Here is a 23,568-nt window from a genome sequence, read left to right as displayed (position 1 = left end):
TCGTCATGAAAGGGGGCGGGACTGCAACGCTCTATACTGGCTTGGGACACCACAATGGAAATATATGAGGGCATAACTCATAACCCAACTCCCCCGTTATCCAAACACATTAATTATATCATCCTATTTATATTAGCCGCACATTCTGCCAACCGGTGCATCCGCAGGTCTCTGGTGTGTGTTGTAAAGTGCTTAAATAACTGAGGGGGCACACGGATTTGAACCGGGGACCTCTTGATCTGCAGTCAAATGCTCTACCACTGAGCTATACCCCCTAATGCACATTTGTGTTTCTTTGTTCAGGACCAGGTCCTCACGGTCACTCCTCCCTTTGTTTGCATATCAATCGTGTGTTTGTGTGTGTGTGCGTGCGTGCGTGCGTATGTGTGTATTTTGTGCCTAATCTCACAAATCGCTGGACCAATCAATGCCAGTTGGTCAAGCGAGACATATTTACGATAACTGTGTTAGATTACACTTACATGCACATGTTACACACTGTATGAAGACAACTTCCGTCCAGGTTCCAAACAATCTTTTATTACACTGTAGAATGCAACCAAACAGAGTACAAGACAGTCTTAGATTACAATGGGGTTTTCACTGTTGTCATCCTGACTGTCTTCTTGCAAGCATGCCATATCTGAGCTAACTTCCTGCTAAACAAGAAAATAGATTCACAAATGTCTTACAATGTAAGCACAATTAAAAGGCATAGACCTACAGGTAAATACATGAATTATGGATGCAGCAAATAACCTTTAAATGACTTGTAAATATAGAACATAAAATGTGATTGAATTCAATGAATTGTAAATGTACTCTAGAACATGAAATGTGACCTGTATATATCCAACAACAATTGTAGTGAGACATATAGAACCTGAAACAGCGGACTTGACCGTTATCTCTGTATTGAATAGGCGAAATCATCCGTTATCAGCACCTTCGAATAGGGCCAATATGGCCATACTGGCATACTCACTGTTTCAGTATGTCATTATCACCTATTGTCATTATCACTGATGTCCTGACGGAGGCGCGCCGTGTCTGGTGGCCTTGAGCCACGTGAGGCACCGCCGAGCGAGGCGCTAGCCGAACGAGTCGCCGTGCCGAGCGTTGCGTTGCGACGGCCACCAGACCCGACTCAGCGCCGTCCGAGTTACGTCCCGATAGGCAGAGAATAGTATATATTAGTAGCCCCTAGTTTCCATGCTCCGACAAGAGTTGGAAATGACACGTCCACCAGGGGGAAACCTTGACCAGGCTATGTTCAGCCAAGGGTGAGTATGCCAGTATGGCCATATTGGCCCTATTCAAAGGTGCTGATAACGGATGATTTCGCCTATTTAATACAGAGATAACGGTCGAATCCGCTGTTTCAGGTTCTATATGTCTCACTACAATTGTTGTTGGATATATACAGGTCACATTTCATGTTCTAGAGTACATTTACAATTCATTGAATTCAATCACATTTTATGTTCTATATTTACAAGTCATTTAAAGGTTATTTGCTGCATCCATAATTCATGTATTTACCTGTAGGTCTATGCCTTTTAATTGTGCTTACATTGTAAGACATTTGTGAATCTATTTTCTTGTTTAGCAGGAAGTTAGCTCAGATATGGCATGCTTGCAAGAAGACAGTCAGTGAAAACCCCATTGTAATCTAAGACTGTCTTGTACTCTGTTTGGTTGCATTCTACAGTGTAATAAAAGATTGTTTGGAACCTGGACGGAAGTTGTCTTCATACAGTGTGTAACATGTGCATGTAAGTGTAATCTAACACAGTTATCGTAAATATATCTCGCTTGACCAACTGGCATTGATTGGTCCAGCGATTTGTGAGATTAGGCACAAAACACACACATACGCACGCACGCACGCACGCACACACACACAAACACACGATTGATATGCAAACAAAGGGAGGAGTGACCGTAAGGACCTGGTCCTGAACAAAGAAACACAAATGTGCATTAGGGGGTATAGCTCAGTGGTAGAGCATTTGACTGCAGATCAAGAGGTCCCCGGTTCAAATCCGGGTGCCCCCTCAGTTATTTAAGCACTTTACAACACACACCAGAGACCTGCAGATGCACCGGTTGGCAGAATGTGCGGCTAATATAAATAGGATGATATAATTAATGTGGTTGGATAACGGGGGAGTTGGGTTATGAGTTATGCCCTCATATATTTCCATTGTGGTGTCCCAAGCCAGTATAGAGCGTTGCAGTCCCGCCCCCTTTCATGACGACGCCAGGCCCAGGAAATGAATCGCAATGCATTTTTCCCATAGACATTTCAAAAAGTATTTATTTAAAGGCCTTTTAAGCGTTGTACGAAGCCAACTCGAGTCGTGACAAATCATGACAATAAACACAATATTTTGGACCAAACAAATAATTACAAAGAAGAAAAACAACAAAAAAAGTGTTGTAACCTGCCGTTTTTTTCTTCTTTCTAATTCTTTGTTTTGCCCAAAACATTGTGTTTGTTGTCATGATTTGTCACGACAAGAGTTGGCTTTGTCCGCGGCGTAAACGTCTTTAAATAAATACTTTCTGAAATGTCTATGAGGAAAATGAATGGAGAATCATTTCCTGGGGGGCGGGACTGCGACGCTCTATAGAGACCTGCAGATGACGGATTTACCCGGTGCGGTTAATATAAATAGGATGAAGCGGTTGGATAACGGGCGGAAAATGAAGTTGCGGTTGACAAAAAACTCCATCCGCAGGTCTCTAACACACGCACACACACACACACACACACACACACACACACACACACACAATTGATATGCAAACAAAGGGAGGAGTGAGAACCTGGAACAAAGGAACAGGGATGTGTGTTCTGCCTGACATGTAACAAGGGGGTATAGCTCAGTGGTAGAGCATTTGACTGCAGATCAAGAGGTCCCTGGTTCAAATCCGGGTGCCCCCTCTAAATATTTAACCACATTTTGACCTGAGTTCGATTCTACAAATGCCTTCTAAATGCTGACAGTTTTCTGAAAAACCTATAGTATGTTTCTATTGTCTGTCGTTCTCAATCATTCTCATGTCAAGGACCCGCAGAATTATCTGTATTAAATACACTACTACATATTTTCCAAATGGGGTGCAGCGCCTGAAATGTAAATTATGAACATCCAACATGGACTGTGCAGCCCAAACATATTGCCTATGGTATATGGCCAGGTACTCTCAACATAAACCCACACCCATTATGCCCAACAGGCTACATTAGCTAATCCAGTCTTAGCATGAGTTAGCTGCCTTCACTTCAAATGCTTAGAGCAAGCATAAACATGGCACCACACTTTATAATCAACTTCATATGTCTTGTGCACTTCTCTCACCTGTAGAATGCAACCAAACAGAGTACAAGACAGTCTTAGATTACAATGGGGTTTCACTGTTGTCATCCTGACTGTCTTCTTGCAAGCATGCCATATCTGAGCTATAACTTCCTGCTAAACAAGAAAGTAGCATCAGAAAACAACTCATATGACCAACCCACTACTGCCATCTAGTGGCGGTGAAAACTATGCTTCACAGGTGAATTTATTAAAGGACCACTTCACCACTTTTCAACCTATCTTCATATAATTGGTCCTCACTAATAATCATGAAAAAATGGTGCAATTCTTTTCTACTCGGCCTGTGTCTCATAGGAGGGCTGTGGGCAGTTCAGAAACCCGTCCACCAGTGACATCATCGATGGGGAATACAAGCTAATAGAAACTGCAGGCTTTCTAGTCCTGAAAAGTTGCAATGCGAAAATGGAAGCCATCGTTCTCACGATAATGAAAATCTAAACATTTTTGTTTAAAAAAATCTGCCTAATGATGATTTCTGAACTGGGGTTCTGAACTGCTCACAGCCCTCCTATGAGACAAAGACTGAGTAGAAAATAATCATGCCATTTTATCATGATTATTAGTGAGGACCTATTATTTGAAGATAGGTTGAAAAGTGGTGAAGTGGTCCTTTAACACAAAGTGTACTAATAATCCAAAAAGAAGATGCTCTTAGCCCCTAAACCCTCCAGGGTGCCACACACACCCAGCTTGGTGGACAGTAGGAAAGCAGGCAGAAAGAACACAGCTATATACAAATATCAGAGAAGAACCTGCATGTCACTCACTGGACCAAGTTGTAACCAAAAATCACACCTGTGTGAAGTGAGGGGCGCAATTATCATACATTCGTACATCATCTCATTCCGGCCAATCGGAATTTGTGTCCTCACCTTCGAAAACCCCTAACACAGCAGTTTGATTCTGTTACTTTGTCAGTGTGTGTGCAGTTCAGTCAGACAACTCTTAGAGTGAATTTAGAATATATATGTATTTATTGAGCATAATTGAGCATAGATATATGAAGCATAGATTGGCGTCAGGGCTCTGTCTCCCTATTCATTCCCTGTAACATTAACATTTTAGTTAAATTATAAGCCAAGTAGAATGACAGGGAATGAATAAAACCCCCATGCAGGGGGATCTAGAAACAGAGCCTGTATACAGGTGGATGCTGGGGAGGCGGTAGTGGGATTTGCAAAAACTTCATGAGCAACAGGTTAGCAGCGAGCGAGGCAGGGAGACAGCAGCAGCAGCGACGCACGACCGCACAGCGGGAGAGAAGCCAGGAAAGAGCAGATAGGTTTAAATAGCCGCTCTGATCAGGTAGAGAGTGCATGAGACTAGTCACCTGATCAGGCGCTCACGAGTTGCCTGCCTGAACTAGCTCTGCAGGCTTCGCATCATTTTTGGTTGGCTCCGAACATAGTACTGTCTCCATCTTGATGTTAACATATCCCTGTTAAGTGAACCATCATCATCCACATGAAAAGATAAGTAAGTTTGTCGGTTTCATTGATTATGATTTAACTTTCCTGTCCATCATCATGACAGACATTGACATCTTGACAAGGGCACGCATGTGACAGCCAGTCTCCAATGCTCTGCCACAATGCTAGCCAACTATGCCAGTGTCTCTGTGTGTAATATAGAGGGGGCACCCGGATTTGAACCGGGGACCTCTTGATCTGCAGTCAAATGCTCTACCCCTGAGCTATACCCCCATGTTACATGTCCATCAGATTACACATGTGCATGTGGTCCTTTGTGCATGGCTAGGTCAACACTTGTTTTTGTTACAGATGTAGAGGATTAAAAGCATACATTGAAGAAATATACTTAAGCAATATTCTTTGGATATACGGGAAAAAAAAACAGTCTACAAGCTCACGGCGCCTTGCATCTTACGATGTGTGTGATTTTGTACATATAGGCTCATTGGCTGTAACAAAAAAAAGCATTTACAAAATAATGGACCTTTTGCACAATGGGTATTTTAGCGTTTGGAATCCTGAGAGGGTTGTGTGTAGATCATGTACACTGCAGTAAGAGTATTATTTTTGTCCTGGGGCTATGCACAGTAAATCTGCTGTAATCAGCTTGTAATTCACACACGGACGCCCGTGTCAACACGCCCAGACACTACCTACCTACCCACCGTAGCACTGGAATCTGGTTTTGGCTGTTGTCCCACAATGAACACTCTGCTATGTGACTCAATTTAACTGTTAAATTGAGTCACACACGCGCACACGTGCACGCGCACACACACACACACGCAGGGCTTTTCAAAGGGGCTGCCGCAAATGTACCTGAGTTGCACTGTACTTTTGGCGTTCATTTCCGATCTACAATAGTACACCAAATCTCTGATCTCATTGTGAGCTTGTAGCCGCCCCATGGGGATGGGGATGGGGATGGGGATGGGGTGGCAGGGGCAGAGTGGCTGGATGGCAACCGCAATGTTGCCAGTTCAAACCCGGGCTCCCCCAGAGTCAGTGTCAAAGTGTCCTTGAGCAAGACTCTGAACCCCTAATTGCTCCTGATGTGCTGGTTGGTGCCTTGCACATTGGTGTATGAATGTGTGAATGTAATGCACAATCTATGTAAAGCGCCTTGGATAAAGGTGCTATATAAATGCACCATTTACCATTTGTGGTCAATGAGCTTATTTTCAATTTAATTAGTTTGAAAGAACTACTGGTCTAGCATCATCAATGCTGACATTTATTGTGTAACTAATCATACTGTATAACTTCAGTACAAGTTCACAGTGATGCCTCCAGTCCTGAAGAAATCTAGTCTATTTTCGTTGCACGACACTGGCGTGCAACTATAAGTATAAAGCAGGCTCCAGTGCTTGGAGGAGAGCAGCGGGTGCTTTGACAGGTGAGAGAGTCATGATCACAGGTATTGACCTGGATTGAGTCCGAGCGGACCGACTCAGCAGTCTGGCCGATACATCGACCACTATTTGGCCTCGTTGTGACAACATCGGTATCGGCAATTATGCAGCCGAACAAAAATATAGGTTCAGTGTCACAATTTGATGAAACAATAATGAACAACCTTTGAGCCTCGATTCTGGCAATTCTGCAGCCGACGTGTCTCGATCTACACGCGTGTAGATTGTTATACTACTCTGTGGAATGCACAGGGAGTGCATTCCTAACCTGACTCCGCCAGATGGGGCAGCAGAGAGTGCACTGGGTTCCCCCCTCCTGGGGGAACCCAGTGTACTCTCTGCTGCCCCATCTGGCGGAGTCAGGTTAGTGCATTCCAGCCCTGCCTGAAATCCTTACATTCTCTTGCAAGATTTAGGAAAGACCTTAAAGGACCACTTCACCACTTTTCAACCTATCTTCATTAGGTCCTCACTAATAATCATGATAAAATGGCACCATTTCTTTCTACTCAGTCTGCGTCTCATAGGAGGGTGGTGGGCAGTTCAGAAACCCGTCCACCGGTGACATCATCGATGGGAAACTGCAGGCCTTCTAGTCCTGAAAAGTTGCAATGCGAAAATGGAAGCTATCGTTCTCACGATAATAAAAATGTAAACATTTTTGTAAAAGAAAATATTGTTTAAAAAAAATCTGCCTAACGATGATGTCACTGGTGGACGTGTTTCTGAACTGCCCACAGCCCTCCTATGAGAGTAGAAAGAAGTTGTGCCATTTTATCATGATTATTAGTGAGGACCTATTATATGAAGATAGGTTGAAAGTGGTGAAGTGGTCCTTTAATTCATGGCTCCATCTTCATACTAACTGGTCATAGTTAGTTTTTTTTGTGTATAGTCCATTTTTGTAAAAAAAAAATTAAACTGCCAATAAAGTATTTTATTCTATTTCTGAGTGTAGTTTAGGATGGTGGGTGCAACAGGTAGGGTTATTTCTGAGACCCCCTTTTCCACCGGTTGGTTCTTTTTGGTTCTTAGTCCATGACCCAGAGCTAAAAAAAAAAAGAATATATATATATATATATTTTTTTTTTAAACATATGTTTATTGATTTTTCTTTACAACATAGTCATTTCAAAGCAATTATTCACATATATCTTTCCCCCCACAACCCCATGGCAGCACAAATACAAAACAAAATCTTCGAAGAAACATCAGGAAATGTCCATAAATACAGAACAAATTTTTAAAAAATAATAATAATAACAACAACAACAAAAACACATTACATACAGTTAACTAGACCTATATTAAATTGTTTATATGATCAATACAAGTAAATGTATACATGATAACCCTTCCACAATAGTAGCTTTTTCATATTTTCTATTATTTTGCATATTTTCCTACATAATGCCTCATTTGCATATTTAAAATTTGTAAATTTGTAATACAATAAATCATTGTCTTCGTGTAAGACTGTAAGTAATCAACCGGGGAAGTTTCATGGTGATAACAACCTAATAGGGGTATGGTTTTGCACACTCAATTCATAATTAACGTTCCAATTTTGGAGCTCATGGACTAAGGCCTGACTCACACCTTTCGATCTAGCATACAACATTGATGCATGCTAGATGTAAAGAAAGGGTTTGTTTACATCTTGCCCCAATGCATTTCCAATGGAAGTCACATGGTTTGACACAACATTTGTGTTGTACGGCTTTCGGCTGTGTTTCGACTGCCCCCCTCCCCCTCATACAACACAAATGTTGTGTCAAACCATGTGACTCCCATTGGAAATGCATTGTGAGCTTGCATCAGTCAATAAGTCTCATGCATCAGCCATACATCTATCTGTTGTGACCGTGTGAGTCAGGCCCAAGAACCAAAAAGAACTGAACCGGTTCCCATTGGGAACCAACCGGTGGAGAAGGGGCCTGAGTGTAGTTTGGATGGTGGGTGCAACAGACAGGGTTTAATCGTTCTCTTCTCGGTGTAGTTTGGTTGTATGGGTCAGCCACTGCAGCTCTGGGTGGAGTCCTGTGTTGCATGACTCTCTCTGGCCTCCATTTCCTGTTTCTACACCATCCTGCCAAATAACTGTATAAAGCAATAACACCCCCACACAAAAGAAAAGTGGAAATGATCAGACATTCAGCATTTCAACCCCCAGGATAGCGTAGGCCGTAGGCAGTGATGGAAAGTGTAAAGTGTACTTGAAAAAATAGCAGATCTACAAGCTTGTTGTAGGTATGCTATTTTTGAAAAGTCTTTGTTTCCGGGGGGGTCCCTGGAACTACATATTTTCAGATGGGGGCTGGAGGCCAAATACATATAATTCTAGGAGTCCTTGACATAAAGTAGTTTGAGAACCACTGATATAGAAACATAACGTTTTCAGAAAACTGTCAGGATTTAGAAGACATTTGTAGAATCGTCTTCAGGTCTAAGTGGGTTTTAAGTCATGTACAAAGTTGAGGTACTTTTACTTTACTTGGAACTAGCGGTATGTCCATTATCCCCCCATCCTTAGGGGTGCAGGTTATCTGTCCATTATCCCCCGATCCTTCTCTGCATTGTTGTTGTGTGTTGAGACACTACGAGGTCTGTGATTAATCTAGATGCATTTAGACACGCGCCTCAGGTTCCTGCAACCTCCATTGATTTGTTGTTGCTGTCTGACTGAGTGCTCTGTGTCTCAGTGACTGTGTGTGTGTGTGTGTCTGTGTGTGTGCGAGCGTGCGTGTGCACTGTGCACGTGCGTGCGTGCATTGCTCCTTGCTTGTGTGATTTGGAGAGAGATGGAGACAGCTAGATTGTGGCCGTCCATTGTTGATCTATGAGATAGGATCCAAAAGGAAGCACGTGTCGTATCTCCAGAAATTCTACAGGTGCTGGTCCAAAATATACGTACAATGGAAAGGAAGGGATGTCCACACACTGTTTCTCTGCAAAATTTCGACCCTTGCCCCAGACGAAGATTGTTGATCTATGAACATATAATCTGCAATGGAGACAGCTAAGGACTGGGTGTTCAGTCACTTCTGATCTATGAATATTATCTTCATAACAAACTCCTTAGTTATAGATTGCTGTGTGTTGTTTTTTGGGGGGGAGATCGATGCCCCGTTTATTAACCGTTTGCAAGAAGTAGGCTATACAGTGGTGCACAGTTATACAATATTTGAACAGTCATTTACTCTGCCCCATCTTGCTCCTCCAAAGAGAGGGGATTGTTGAGTCGTCAATGTCACACTTGTTGTTCTTAGACATGATGGGACCCCTCAGCCTCAGCCTGGCTTGTGAGAGAGAGAGAGAGAGTGAGAGTGAGAGAGACGGAGGGAGAGGGGGGGGACGGACGGACGGACAGAGAGAAGTGTCACTCAGGTCCCGTGGGGACAGAACAGAGAGGAGAAAAGCATGTTTTCATTTTGGATTCAAAATAAAGTGCATTGTTATCAGCTTCACTTTTCTATTGGACAATAGTTTCCCCATGCATCACAACAATATACTGTATGTGTATGTGTGCAGTGTATGTACGGCGGCGGTGGCTCAGGGGTAGAGTGGCCGGATGTTAACCGCAAGGTTGCCAGTTTGAACCCGGGCTCCCCCAGAGGAAGTGTCGAAGTGTCCTTGAGCAAGACACTGAACCCCTAATTGCTCCTGATGTGCAGGTTGGTGCCTTGCATGGTTTCCGCCGACATGAATGTGTGTGTGAATGTAAAGCGCCTTGGATAAAGGCGCTATATAAATTTACCATTTATATGTATGTCAGCATCTACTTACGTGATTACGTCACTTTTACGTGTATGTACACAACGTGTCAGGGGCCTGTGTGTGTGTGGAGGGAAGGGGGTTTATGGGGTATAATTAAATATTATAGTAGCTATGAGAGGGGTGCTATGTGCATGTATGTGTGTACGTGAGTGCGTGCGCGTTGCGGGCAGAAAGCCAACAGGCCAGAGAGACGTGCAGCTATAGCAGAGAGATGGAAATCTCTCTCTCCGCTGCTCCAAAAGCACTCAGAAAGAGGTTTTAGAGAGAGGAGGAAGCTGCACTCGTGTAATTTCCTGTCAGCGGTTCCCCCCCCCCCGGGGACAACCTTATACAGCTCAATGGGAACCTTTCGCTGTGAGTGGTGCTGCCTGCTAGAGAGAGTTATAGATGCTGTTGTTTGGGGGCGAGCGGAGCGGAGTGGAGTGCACAGTGCTTCACCGGGAGTATTAGACAGCAGCTCTTTACTTATGTGTGGTGGTGGTGGAGGACGCGACAGGCATGGCGGTGAGTTTTATAAAGCGAGGAAGGAAGGAAGGAGATTTATGGCGATACATACGAGCATGACTGATGGAATGACTGACCGCTGCACTTCATTCAGGAAGTGTTTTAAGAATACCACACAGCAGTATAATGAGCGGTACTTAGCAGCGTATATATACCTGTGTCCTCCTATCCTGTATGTCTGTGATGTACAGTACTGAATGTGAGCGTGTCACTATTAATGTCTTATTATTTATAGGGCCGCAGCTATTCATTGTTCTCTTATAGCGATTATTCTGTCAATTCCTGTTTTGATTAATGGAACAATCGAGAAGTGTTGTTGTTTTTGGACACCATAAAACAATGCATACTGGTACTTATTATAATGAATGACATTGTGAAAATGTGTTCTTTCTTTCTTTCTTTCTTTCTTTCTTTCTTTCTTTCTTTCTTTCTTTCTAATCACCTAAATCGGCTAGTCTGATTAACCACTTGTATTTCTTTTTAAACTTAAGGGACAGTGGGAAAAAATGGAAAATGACTTTTCATCAGGCATCAGATGCCTGATGAAACTCATTTTCCATTTTCCATTTTTTTCCACTTCTCCAGTCCCAGTTATCCGACCGTACGCACCTGTCCTCTGTAGGTGTGCATAAGGACCTTTTATTTCTTCTAAACTTCAGGGAAACCTTTGAATTATTTTTGGAAAAGGTCTACAGCAATGCTTTTTTGTATTTACCCATTCTGAACGGGAACCCCTTTTGGTGTTTTAAGCATTATGTTATACTTTAGCTATTGAAAAATAGCAGATCTACAAGCTTCAGCTTGTATTTTTTTTTTAATCGTGAAAATGTAGTGCAAATCTTTGAATATATATTCTTTCAGAGCGAACATTTTTAACTCAAATCTTTGCTTCTGGGGGGGTCCCTGGAACAACATATTTTCAGATGGGGGTCGGCGGCCAAATACATATAATCTTGGGGGTCCTTGACATGAAAACGTTTGAGAACGACTGACATAGAAACAGAGGATTTTCCAGAAAACTGTAAAGCCAATGCTTTAACTGTAGTACACACGTTTGACTTTCACATGTAGTGGAGTTATATTTGACCAGGATTATCTCTATACTTGTAGGGTTGAGCACGTTGTCATGCAATCACTGACTGACTGGTCTTAATTCTTCCATCTCCAGAGCATGGGAGCACCTGGCACCTCAGGGGTTAGTCCCGACAGATCTCTGCCCAGCTCGGGGATGTACAAGCTGGACATCGAGCTGAAGAAAGGACTGAACCTGGCCATCCGGGACAGAGGAGGTACGTTATTTGTCTTTTTGTTCAAGTTACAATCCGAAAACCTTTTATACACATTGTGAGCTTATAGTTCAGCTATTGTAAATGGGTGCCTTTATATTAAGTGCTTTATATGCAAGGTGCATTTCATTCATCCATTCTCACACACCGACAGTGGAGGAAACCACGCAAGGCACAAGGACACTTTTTTTTAACTTAACCCATTTTGACCTGAGATCAGATTCTAAAAATGTCTTCTACATCCTGACAGTTTTCTGAAAAAGCTATGTTTCTATGTCAGTGGTTCTTTTTTCAAAAAAATAGCAGACCTACAAGCTCGTAGCGCGCCACTCGGTGGCGCGCTATGAGCTTGTAGATCTGCTATTTTTCAATAGCTAAAGCATAACATAATGCTAACACCAAAAGGGGTTCCCGCCCAAAATGGGTTAAGTTGTATGAAATAATTGCCATTAATATAGTGGTTGCAACTGTATTAATTGATTGCCCGAGTCCCGTGGTGGGAGTTCTGCTCTGGTTTTGGTGACATATTAAGTAGTTCTAGTTCCTGTCATTTTGTGGGGGGCACAGGGGTCCACGCATTAAAAATAAATTAATCCACAAAACTAGCATAATTTCTATTGTTGACATATTTCTAATTAGCGCAACTTTCGTTCAACTTTCTATCACATGGAACTATGTTTTGGGCGTAGTGATACGGACGCCCTGCCCCGCCCTGCCCCGCCCTGCCCCGCCCCGCGGCGAGAGAGCGTGGGAGGTGAAATTGAAGAGAACGACCACTCCTTTTTCAATCATGCCACATTATACATAATTAATGTTATATTATCACTGGAATCTTGAGGCCTCCTAGACCTAGAGAGAGAGAGAGAGAGAGTTACCCTAGTCTCACGTTACCAGACTGTTGCCTCTTGCCATTTCCAAATGCTTCCGTCAAGCAGGTCTGGAGCAACGGATGCTCTGATCATGAGTACAATATAAATGCTCTGGAGCAACGGAAGCTCTGATCATGAGTACAATATAAATGCTCTGGAGCAACGGAAGCTCTGATCATGAGTACAATATAAATGCTCTGGAGCAACGGAAGCTCTATCTGATCATGAGTACAATATAAATGCTCTGGAGCAACGGAAGCTCTGATCATGAGTACAATATAAATGCTCTGGAGCAACGGAAGCTCTGATCATGAGTAAAATATTAAGCGGAAGTGGAGCCTCCTCCCCACTTCCATTTCGTCTTTACAGTCACGCAAATGTATGCGAATATAAATAGAAATCGTCTAAGCATATATAGCTTGCTGCTTAGCAGAAATGGAAATAATAAAAAAAAAAAATTAAAGATATTTTAAAATGTATTTTCGTGAACGGATTTCCTTCCTCAGATTTCGGGAGGTGTAGGTCCAGACTCTACATAGCATTCGGAGATTGTGGAATAGTTGTCTGGCTACGCGAGACTAGAGACAGAGTGACCCCTACGTGAAGATGAAGCTGTGTGACTGACTGACAGTATAGTTTTTGGTGTTCCAGGTACCAGCGACCCCTACGTGAAGATGAAGCTGTGACAGTATAGTTTTTGGTGTTCCAGGTACCAGTGACCCCTACGTGAAGATGAAGCTGTGACAGTATAGTTTTTGGTGTTCCAGGTACCAGTGACCCCTACGTGAAGATGAAGCTGTGACAGTATAGTTTTTGGTGTTCCAGGTACCAGTGACCCCTACGTGAAGATGAAGCTGTGACAGTATAGTTTTTGGTGTTCCAGGTACCAGTGAGCGACCCCTACGTGAAGATGAAGCTGTGACAGTATAGTTTCTGGTGTTCCAGGTACCAGCGACCCCTACGTGAAGATGAAGCTGTGACAGTATAGTTTTTGGTGTTCCAGGTACCAGCGACCCCTACGTGAAGATGAAGCTGTGACAGTATCGTTTTTGGTGTTCCAGGTACCAGTGAGTGACCCCTACGTGAAGATGAAGCTGTGACAGTATCGTTTTTGGTGTTCCAGGTACCAGTGAGTGACCCCTACGTGAAGATGAAGCTGTGTGACAGTATAGTCTTTGGTGTTCCAGGTACCAGTGACCCCTACGTGAAGATGAAGCTGTGACAGTATAGTTTCTGGTGTTCCAGGTACCAGCGACCCCTACATGAAGATGAAGCTGTGACAGTATAGTTTATGGTGTTCCAGGTACCAGCGACCCCTACGTGAAGATGAAGCTGTGACAGTATAGTTTTTGGTGTTCCAGGTACCAGCGACCCCTACGTGAAGATGAAGCTGTGACAGTATAGTTTCTGGTGTTCCAGGTACCAGCGACCCCTACATGAAGATGAAGCTGTGACAGTATAGTTTCTGGTGTTCCAGGTACCAGCGACCCCTACGTGAAGATGAAGCTGAACGGCAAGGAGGTGTTCCGGAGCAAAACGGTCCATAAGAACCTGAACCCGGTGTGGGATGAGAGGACCACTCTGGTGATCGACAGTCTGAACGAACCGCTCTATCTAAAAGTAATGCATACACTACACCTCCACCACGCACGCACGCACGCACACACACACGCACGCACGCACGCACGCACGCACGCACGCACGCACGCACGCACCCGCAAATGCACACGTACAAAGCATCTCATTTATTATTATTTTATTTTTATTTTTTTATCCCACGATTTTGCAACCCAGTTTTTTCACCTAGTGCCAATTATCTAATGTAATCCTGGGTGTGGTTGACATGGCGTAGGATCCATAGGTAGACTTTTTTTTGGGTTATGCTGATTGGCTGAACGGGTTGTCCGTCAATGCTGTAGTCCTGTAACCACAGATCAGATTCCATTCGCATGTATGGAAATGCAATTTCTCTGACGTGGCCAAAAAAAAAGGCAGAAATGTGGATCGAGCAAATCATAACAATTTACTCACTGGGAGATCTAAAGGTCAAAGGTCTTTTGAGTGCGAGCGATCAGTCCCTGAGGGATCCTCACTGCCCTCTGCCATATTGCCGAATTTAACCAATTTAGACCTGAGGACGATTCTACAAATGCCTTCTAAATCCTGAGAGTTCTCTGAAAAACCCACGTTTCTATGTCAGTGGTGCTCAAAGGTTTTCATGTCAAGGAAGGAGCCCCACAACTATGTAATTGGTCGCCGACCCCCATCTGAAAATGTTTTTCCAGGAGCCGCCCCAGAAGCAAAGATTTGAGTTAAAAACGTCCACTCTGGGCTTTGGGCCGTGGCTCAGCGGTCCAGGCACCTTGGCTGGTAATCCAGTCTGGCAGTGTGCCGCGGGTTTGACTCCCGATCCCTGTCCCTCTATAAAAAATATAAAATAAAGGCGAAAGCCTAAAAAAAAAAACGTCCGCTCTGAAAGAGAAGATATATTCAAACATTTGTGCCACATTTTCACAATTTTTCAAAAATAGCAGATCTACAAGCTCGTAGCGCGGCACTCGGCACCGCGCTATGAGCTTGTAGATCTGCTATTTTTCAATTGCTAAAGTATAACATAATGCTTAAAACATCAAAAGGGGTTCCCGTACTGAATGGGTTAATGAAAAACGATATCAGAACTGCCAAAATTGCCAAAATGGCAACTATACTTTAGAAACAAGCCCCAAAAAAAGCACAGTAAATATTTGCAAGCACCTTCACGGAAAAACAAGTCCAAACTAAGTCGCCATAATTTATAAATATAGCAGTGCCTCACAACAACCTCAGCCTGCTGGCCTAAAAGTCTAACATCTTCCCCCAAATCAGAGGGAGTTCCCTTTGGCTTAGTGGTTAAGATGTTGGCTCTCCACACGGGAGACCCGGGTTCAAGTCCCATGGGTTAGACGTGCACAAAAAAACCCTGTGTGAGGTCAAAAGGGGGGGGGGGTGAGTGTGGCAGAGTAGTGCCTCACAACCTCATCCTGATGGCCTGAAAGTCCAACATCTCCCCCGAGTCACAGGGAATTCCCTTTAGCTTAGTGTTGTTGGGTGAAATCAGCCCTCGGCTATTCCTGTAAGAAATACTGTTTTTTTCAGCATCCTCCACATTCTAGCAGCACCTTGTAGCATGGCTCGTTAGACAATAGACAATATCCATACCTCCTTGGTTTGAATGCTGCTCACGTAGACAAAACAGGAAAGGGCGCACAGTGCACACCAGTGTTGGTGAGGTGCTGGCCTAACGCAGTAAATAAGTAAAAATGAGAAAAAGGGAATGATTCCCTGAAGAAGACCTACTAGGTCGAAACGTTGGATTCTTGTCAATAAATATACAGCATCGTGGCTACGTGTGTGCGGCCTTTTTCCTCATTTTTACTTATTGAATGCTGCTCACGCCATCTTTTTTTTTACGTCCATAAAGTAAAGTTTGCTTTGGTCTGACGTGCGTTGCGTCGTCCTTGCGGTTATGTTTAGGTTTGGGGTTTGGGGTAGGGTAGTAGTATTGTCCAGCGAAAAAATGAATTGTTGTGGCAGCAGGATTTGAACTCGTGAAGCATGGATTGCAAGTCAGCGTGGTAGTCCACTAGACTAGCAAGGCAGCTGGCAGAATTGGGTTTTGTGTTTGTATTAGAAGGTGAAGCTCCGCCAGCACAGACAGCGCTTTCCTTGGCTACTACTAGTAGCCGGCGCGGTAAAACGAGCGCACCCTAGGAAATGGTCGTCCATGAATACAATATTCGTGTACAGGGTTAGTTCAGAGGTTTGCAAATAGCCTACTTGCCATTAATATAGTGGGTTTTCTGTCAGCTTAACACAGGACACACTGACAGAACCTTCACGTGAGCCAGATTCCAATACCCAGAATCTCGTCCACTCGCTCACTCACACTCTGAATCAGTCAATAATTTACTTTTACACCTTATTCAATACACACATCTAAATCAAAACTACTGCAGTGCTTGCGTGTTTACAGAAAGCAGTCAGATGTACAGAATGATGAATGTTGGAAATATACTTCTATGCCGGCCAGCTATGTTACAGAAGCGGCTTTGTAGCATGTGTGCACAATGTGAGAGTCTAACATCTTCCCCCAAATCAGAGGGAGTTACCTGTGGCTTAGTGGTTAAGATGTTGGCTCTCCACACGGGAGACCCGGGTTCAAGTCCCATGGGTTAGATGCGGTGGAAGACGAAAAAAACCCTGTGTGAGGTCAAATGGTGGGTGAGTCTAGCCTCACAACCTCATCCTGATGACCTGAGAGTCTAACATCTCCCCCGAGTCACAGGGAATTCCCTTTTAGTCCGGCAGCCGAGGTGAACGGGTGGGAAATTTGGTATATAGTCTTTTTTATTGGCCTAAAATATTGTCTATATACATACATTCATGAATCCACTTGCTGACCGGCTGAAATTATTGGGCAATTGTTTTATAGGGGTTTCTTGTGACCCTACCATTAACATCCTATGGCAGGCAAAAAATGTCAGAAATGTCAAACTTTCCTTTCGCTTTAAGTAGCATGTGACATGTCAAACTAGGAGGTTTTCATGATTATGAATCCATTCCAAGCATTAGTTTTGCACAAAATACACTCCTTGAAAAACGACCAGTGCCGGCGTGTTAACAATTATAAATTAACCTGAAAAATTAAAACTAGCTAAAACTTTTCAAACGTCTTTAAATAAATACTTTTTTGTAAAGTCTATGGGGAAAATGAACTGGGAATTCCATTCCAAGCATTAGTTTTGCACAAAATACACTCCTTGGACGAAAAACGGCCATAGACATCATGACAAATGTGATGAGGTCAGCACATTTTGGGCACATTTGGGCAAGTTGCTATGGCTGCTTTTAGCCCAAGGAGTGTATTTTGTGCAAAACTAATGCTTGGAATGGATTCCGAATCATGAAAACCCCCTAGTTTGACATGTCACATGCTACTTAAAGCAAAAGGAAAGTTTGACATTTTTGCCTGCCATAGGATGTTAATGGTAGGGTCACAAGAAACCCCTAAAAAACATGCCCAATGCTGACAGCCGGTCAGCAAGTGGATTCATGAATGTATGTATATAGACAATATTTTAGGCCAATAAAAAAATACTATATACCAAATTTCCCACTTTAAACAAAAGAAGCCTGTTGGCTGCTGGACTATTTGGCTTAGTATGCAAAACATACTCTCCCCATGCCTTCGGCCTGGTGGAGACAATAAAACATACTCTCCCCATGCCTTCGGCCTGGTGGAGACAATAAAACATACTCTCTCCATGCCTTCGGCCTGGTGGAGACAATAAAACATACTCTCTCCCCATGCCTTCGGCCTGGTGGAGACAATAAAACATACTCTCTCCATGCCTTCGGCCTGGTGGAGACAATAAAACATACTCTCTCCATGCCTTCGGCCTGGTGGAGACAATAAAACATACTCTCTCTCTCCATGCCTCGGCCTGGTGGAGACAATAAAACATACTCTCTCCCCATGCCTTCGGCCTGGTGGAGACAATAAAACATACTCTCTCTCCATGCCTCGGCCTGGTGGAGACAATAAAACATACTCTCTCCCCATGCCTTCGGCCTGGTGGAGACAATAAAACATACTCTCTCTCCATGCCTCGGCCTGGTGGAGACAATAAAACATACTCTCTCCCCATGCCTTCGGCCTGGTGGAGACAATAAAACATACTCTCTCTCCATGCCTCGGCCTGGTGGAGACAATAAAACATACTCTCTCCCCATGCCTTCGGCCTGGTGGAGACAACAAAACATACTCTCTCTCCATGCCTTCGGCCTGGTGGAGACAATAAAACATACTCTCTCCCCATGCCTTCGGCCTGGTGGAGACAATAAAACATACTCTCTCCATGCCTTCGGCCTGGTGGAGACAATAAAACATACTCTCTCCATGCCTCGGCCTGGTGGAGACAATAAAACATACTCTCTCCATGCCTCGGCCTGGTGGAGACAATAAAACATACTCTCTCCATGCCTTCGGCCTGGTGGAGACAATAAAACATACTCTCTCCATGCCTTCGGCCTGGTGGAGACAATAAAACATACTCTCTCCATGCCTTCGGCCTGGTGGAGACAACAAAACATACTCTCTCCCCATGCCTTCGGCCTGGAGGAGACAATAAAACATACTCTCTCCCCATGCCTTCGGCCTGGTGGAGACAATAAAACATACTCTCTCCCCATGCCTTCGGCCTGGTGGAGACAATAAAACATACTCTCTCCCCATGCCTTCGGCCTGGTGGAGACAACAAAACATACTCTCTCCCCATGCCTTCGGCCTGGTGGAGACAACAAAACATACTCTCTCCCCATGCCTTCGGCCTGGTGGAGACAACAAAACATACTCTCTCCCCATGCCTTCGGCCTGGTGGAGACAACAAAACATACTCTCTCCCCATGCCTTCGGCCTGGTGGAGACAACAAAACATACTCTCTCCCCATGCCTTCGGCCTGGTGGAGACAACAAAACATACTCTCTCCCCATGCCTTCGGCCTGGTGGAGACAACAAAACATACTCTCTCCCCATGCCTTCGGCCTGGTGGAGACAACAAAACATACTCTCTCCCCATGCCTTCGGCCTGGTGGAGACAACAAAACATACTCTCTCCCCATGCCTTCGGCCTGGTGGAGAAAACAAAACATACTCTCTCACCATGCCTTCGGCCTGGTGGAGACAATAAAACATACTCTCTCCCCATGCCTTCGGCCTGGTGGAGACAATAAAACATACTCTCTCCCCATGCCTTCGGCCTGGTGGAGACAATAAAACATACTCTCTCCCCATGCCTTCGGCCTGGTGGAGACAATAAAACATACTCTCTCCCCATGCCTTCGGCCTGGTGGAGACAATAAAACATACTCTCTCCCCATGCCTTCGGCCTGGTGGAGACAATAAAACATACTCTCTCCATGCCTTCGGCCTGGTGGAGACAATAAGTCGCCATCATTTATAAATGTAGCAGTGCCTCACAACAACCTCAGCCTGCTGGCCTTAAAGTCTAACATCTTCCCCCAAATCAGAGGGAGTTCCCTTTGGCTTAGTGGTTAAGATGTTGGCTCTCCACACGGGAGACCCGGGTTCAAATCCCATGGGTTAAATGCCGGCAATATTCCCTGTGTGAGGTCAAATGGTGGGTGAGTGTAGCAGAGTGCCTCACAACCTCATCCTGATGACCTGAGAGTCTAACATCTCCCCCGAGTCACAGGGAATTCCCTTTTAGTCCGGCAGCCGACGTGAACGGGTGGGGAAATTTGGTATATAGTCTTTTTTATTGGCCTAAAATATTGTCTACATACATACATTCATGAATCCACTTGCTGACCGGCTGAAAGTATTGGGCAATTTTTATAGGGGTTTCTTGTGACCCTACCATTAACATCCTATGGCAGGCAAAAATGTCAAACTAGGAGGTTCTAATGATTCTGAATCCAAATCTTAACATATTTTCAGATGAGGGGGTTGGCGGCCAATTACATATAATTTTTGGGGTCCTTGACATGAAATATTGAGCACCACTGATATAGAAACATAGTTATTTCAGAAAACTGTCAGGATTTAGAAGACATTTTTTAAATTTCGACGTCGGGCCTAAATGGGTTAAATAGAGTAAAAAGGGGAAAACATATTGTACACTTTGGACAACAAGCCCAAAAAAAAGCACAGTCAATATTTGCAAGCAACTTCACAGAAAAACAAGTCCAAACTAAGTCACCATAATTCATAAATGTAGCAGTGGCTCACAACTATAAAAGTCTAACATCTTCCCCCAAATCAGAGGGAGTTCCCTTTGGCTTAGTGGTTAAGATGTTGACTCTCCACGCGGGAGACCTGGGTTCAAGTCCCATGGGTTATACAGGCAGATGCGGTTCAGTACCATTCCCCGTGTGAGGTCAAATGGTGGGTGAGTGTAGCAGAGTGCCTCACAGCCTCATCCTGATGGCCTGAGAGTCTAACATATCCCCCGAGTCACAGGGAATTCCCTTTGGCTTACTGTTGAAAAGGGTTAGTTCAGAGTTTTGGGACTTAAAGCTGTAGGAAATAGAGCGTTGCAGTCCCACAAAAAAATTGTGTTTATTGTCATGATTTGTCAACTCGGCTGTTGGCTATACTTTAGAAAGTAGCCCAAATAAACAACTACACTTTAGAAACAAGCCCAAAAAAAACACAGTCAATATTTGCAAGCAACTTCACAGAAAAACAAGTCCAAACTAAGTCACCACAATTTATAAATGTGGCAGTGCGCCTCACAACCTCAGCCTGCTGGCCTTAAAAGTCTAACATCTTCCCCCAAATCAGAGGGAGTTCCCTTTGGCTTAGTGGTTAAGATGTTGGCTCTCCACACGGGAGACCCGGGTTCAAGTCCCATGGGTTGAATGTGGGTGTCCTTCCCCGTGTGAGGTCAAAAGGTGGGTGAGTGTAGCAGAGTACCTCTCAACCTCATCCTGACGACCTGAGAGTCTAACATCTCCCCCGAGTCACAGGGAATTCCCTTTGGCTTACTGTTTAAAGGGTTAGTTCAGATTTTTGGGACTTAAAGCTGTAGGAAATAGAGCGTTGCAGTCCCACAAAAAAAATGTTTATTGTCATGATTTGTCAACTTGGCTGTTGGCTATACTTTAGAAAGTAGCCCAAATAAACAACTACACTTTAGAAACAAGCCCAAAAAAACCCACAGTCAATATTTGCAAGCACTTCACAGAAAAACAAGTCCAAACTAAGTCACCATAATTTATAAATGTAGCAGTGCGCCTCACAACCTCAGCCTGCTGGCCTTAAAAGTCTAACATCTTCCCCCAAATCAGAGGGAGTTCCCTTTGGCTTAGTCACGTGGTTAAGATGTTGGCTCTCCACACGGGAGACCCGGGTTCAATTCCCATGGGTTACAATGGAGTTCATGTGCTTACCGGAAGCAAAAAACCCTGTGTGAGGTCAAATGGTGGGTGAGTGTAGCAGAGTGCCTCACAACCTCATCCTGATGACCTGAGAGTCTAACATCTCCCCCGAGTCACAGGGAATTCCCTTTTAGTCCGGCAGCCGAGGTGAACGGGTGGGAAATTTGGTATATAGTCTTTTTTATTGGAAATAAATATTGTCTATATACATACATTCATGAATCCACTTGCTGACTGGCTGAAAGTATTGGGCAATTTTTATAGGGGTTTCTTGTGACCCTACCATTAACATCCTATGGCAGGCAAAAATGTCAAACTAGGAGGTTTTCATGATTCTGAATCCAAATCTTAACATATTTTCAGATGAGGGGGTCGGCGGCCAATTACATATAATTTTTGGGGTCCTTGGACATGAAATATTGAGCACCACTGATATAGAAACATAGTTATTTCAGAAAACTGTCAGGATTTAGAAGACATTTTTTAAATTTTGACGTCGGGCCTAAATGGGTTAAATAGAGTAAAAAGGGAAAAACATATTGTACACTTTAGACAACAAGCCCCAAAAAAAAGCACAGTCAATATTTGCAAGCAACTTCACAGAAAAACAAGTCCAAACTAAGTCACCATAATTCATAAATGTAGCAGTGTGTGGCTCACAACTAAAAGTCTAACATCTTCCCCCAAATCAGAGGGAGTTCCCTTTGGCTTAGTGGTTAAGATGTTGGCTCTCCACACGGGAGACCCGGGTTCAAGTCCCATGGGTTATACAGGTAGATGCGGTTCAGTACCATTCCCCGTGTGAGGTCAAATGGTGGGTGAGTGTAGCAGAGTGCCTCACAACTTCATCCTGACGGCCTGAGAGTCTAACATCTCCCCTGAGTCACAGGGAATTCCCTTTGGCTTACTGTTCAAAAGGGTTAGTTCAGATTTTTGGGACTTAAAGCTGTAGGAAATAGAACGTTGCAGTCCCACAAAAAATTGTGTTTATTGTCATGATTTGTCAACTCGGCTGTTGGCTATACTTTAGAAAGTAGCCCAAATAAACAACTACACTTTAGAAACAAGCCCAAAAAAAACACAGTCAATATTTGCAAGCACCTTCACAGAAAAACAAGTCCAAACTAAGTCACCATAATTCATAAATGTAGCAGTGCGCCTCACAACCTCAGCCTGCTGGCCTTAAAAGTCTAACATCTTCCCCCAAATCAGAGGGAGTTCCCTTTGGCTTAGTGGTTAAGATGTTGGCTCTCCACACGGGAGACCCGGGTTCAAGTCCCATGGGTTAAATGTGGCCGGCATGGTCTCAAAGCAGCACCTTTCCCCGTGTGAGGTCAAACGGTGGGTGAGTGTAGCAGAGTGCCTTACAACCTCATCCTGATGACCTGAGAGTCTAACATCTCCCCCGAGTCACAGGGAATTCCCTTTTAGTCCGGCAGTCGAGGTGAACGGGTGGGGAAATTTGGTATATAGTCTTTTTTATTGGCCTAAAATATTGTCTATATACATACATTCATGAATCCACTTGCTGACCGGCTGAAAGTAGCATGTGACATGTCAAACTAGGAGACAGCTGGTGGATGGAAATGAATCTCCACCCACGCGGCAGACAGCTTATTTTGGCCGCGCCTGGAATCTTAGGTCTGCTTACACCCAGAGCCTGCACAGCCTAAGAAACTGTACCTACTGCAACCTCTCCTTTTATTTTACACCACTGCATGGTCCTCCACTTTCAATTCATCAGAACAGATCAGAACAGACGTACAAATGTACAAAGAAGGAAATCGTCACAGTTAAAGAGAGTAAAAAAGGGAAAAACATATTGTACACTTTAGACAACAAGCCCCCAAAAAAAGCACAGTCAATATTTGCAAGCAACTTCACAGAAAAACAAGTCCAAACTAAGTCACCATAATTC

General features: G+C 43.9%; 1 protein-coding gene across 3 annotated transcripts in view; it reads left to right on the top strand.

Annotated features, from left to right (window-relative positions):
• LOC306939295 (multiple C2 and transmembrane domain-containing protein 1-like) overlaps window positions 1-23,568 on the top strand; it is an 88,546-nt gene that overhangs the window by 18,173 nt on the left and 46,805 nt on the right. For 2 of the 3 annotated variants that reach the window (XM_079523883.1, XM_079523882.1), the window contains exons 1-3: window positions 10,440-10,554; window positions 11,723-11,843; window positions 14,187-14,329. In XM_079523883.1, the coding sequence (XP_079380009.1) occupies window positions 10,549-10,554; window positions 11,723-11,843; window positions 14,187-14,329 (270 nt within the window). In that variant the 5' untranslated portion in view covers window positions 10,440-10,548. Of the gene's footprint in view, window positions 1-10,439; window positions 10,555-11,722; window positions 11,844-14,186; window positions 14,330-23,568 lie in introns of those variants that run through there. The other variant, XM_079523884.1, reaches the window with a different exon arrangement.

Source organism: Electrona antarctica (genome assembly GCF_951216825.1).
Source record: "Electrona antarctica genome assembly, chromosome: 16".
Taxonomy (NCBI): Eukaryota; Metazoa; Chordata; class Actinopteri; order Myctophiformes; family Myctophidae; genus Electrona; species Electrona antarctica.
Note: the sequence above shows the minus strand (reverse complement) of the source record. Positions and strands in the feature narration are given on the sequence as shown.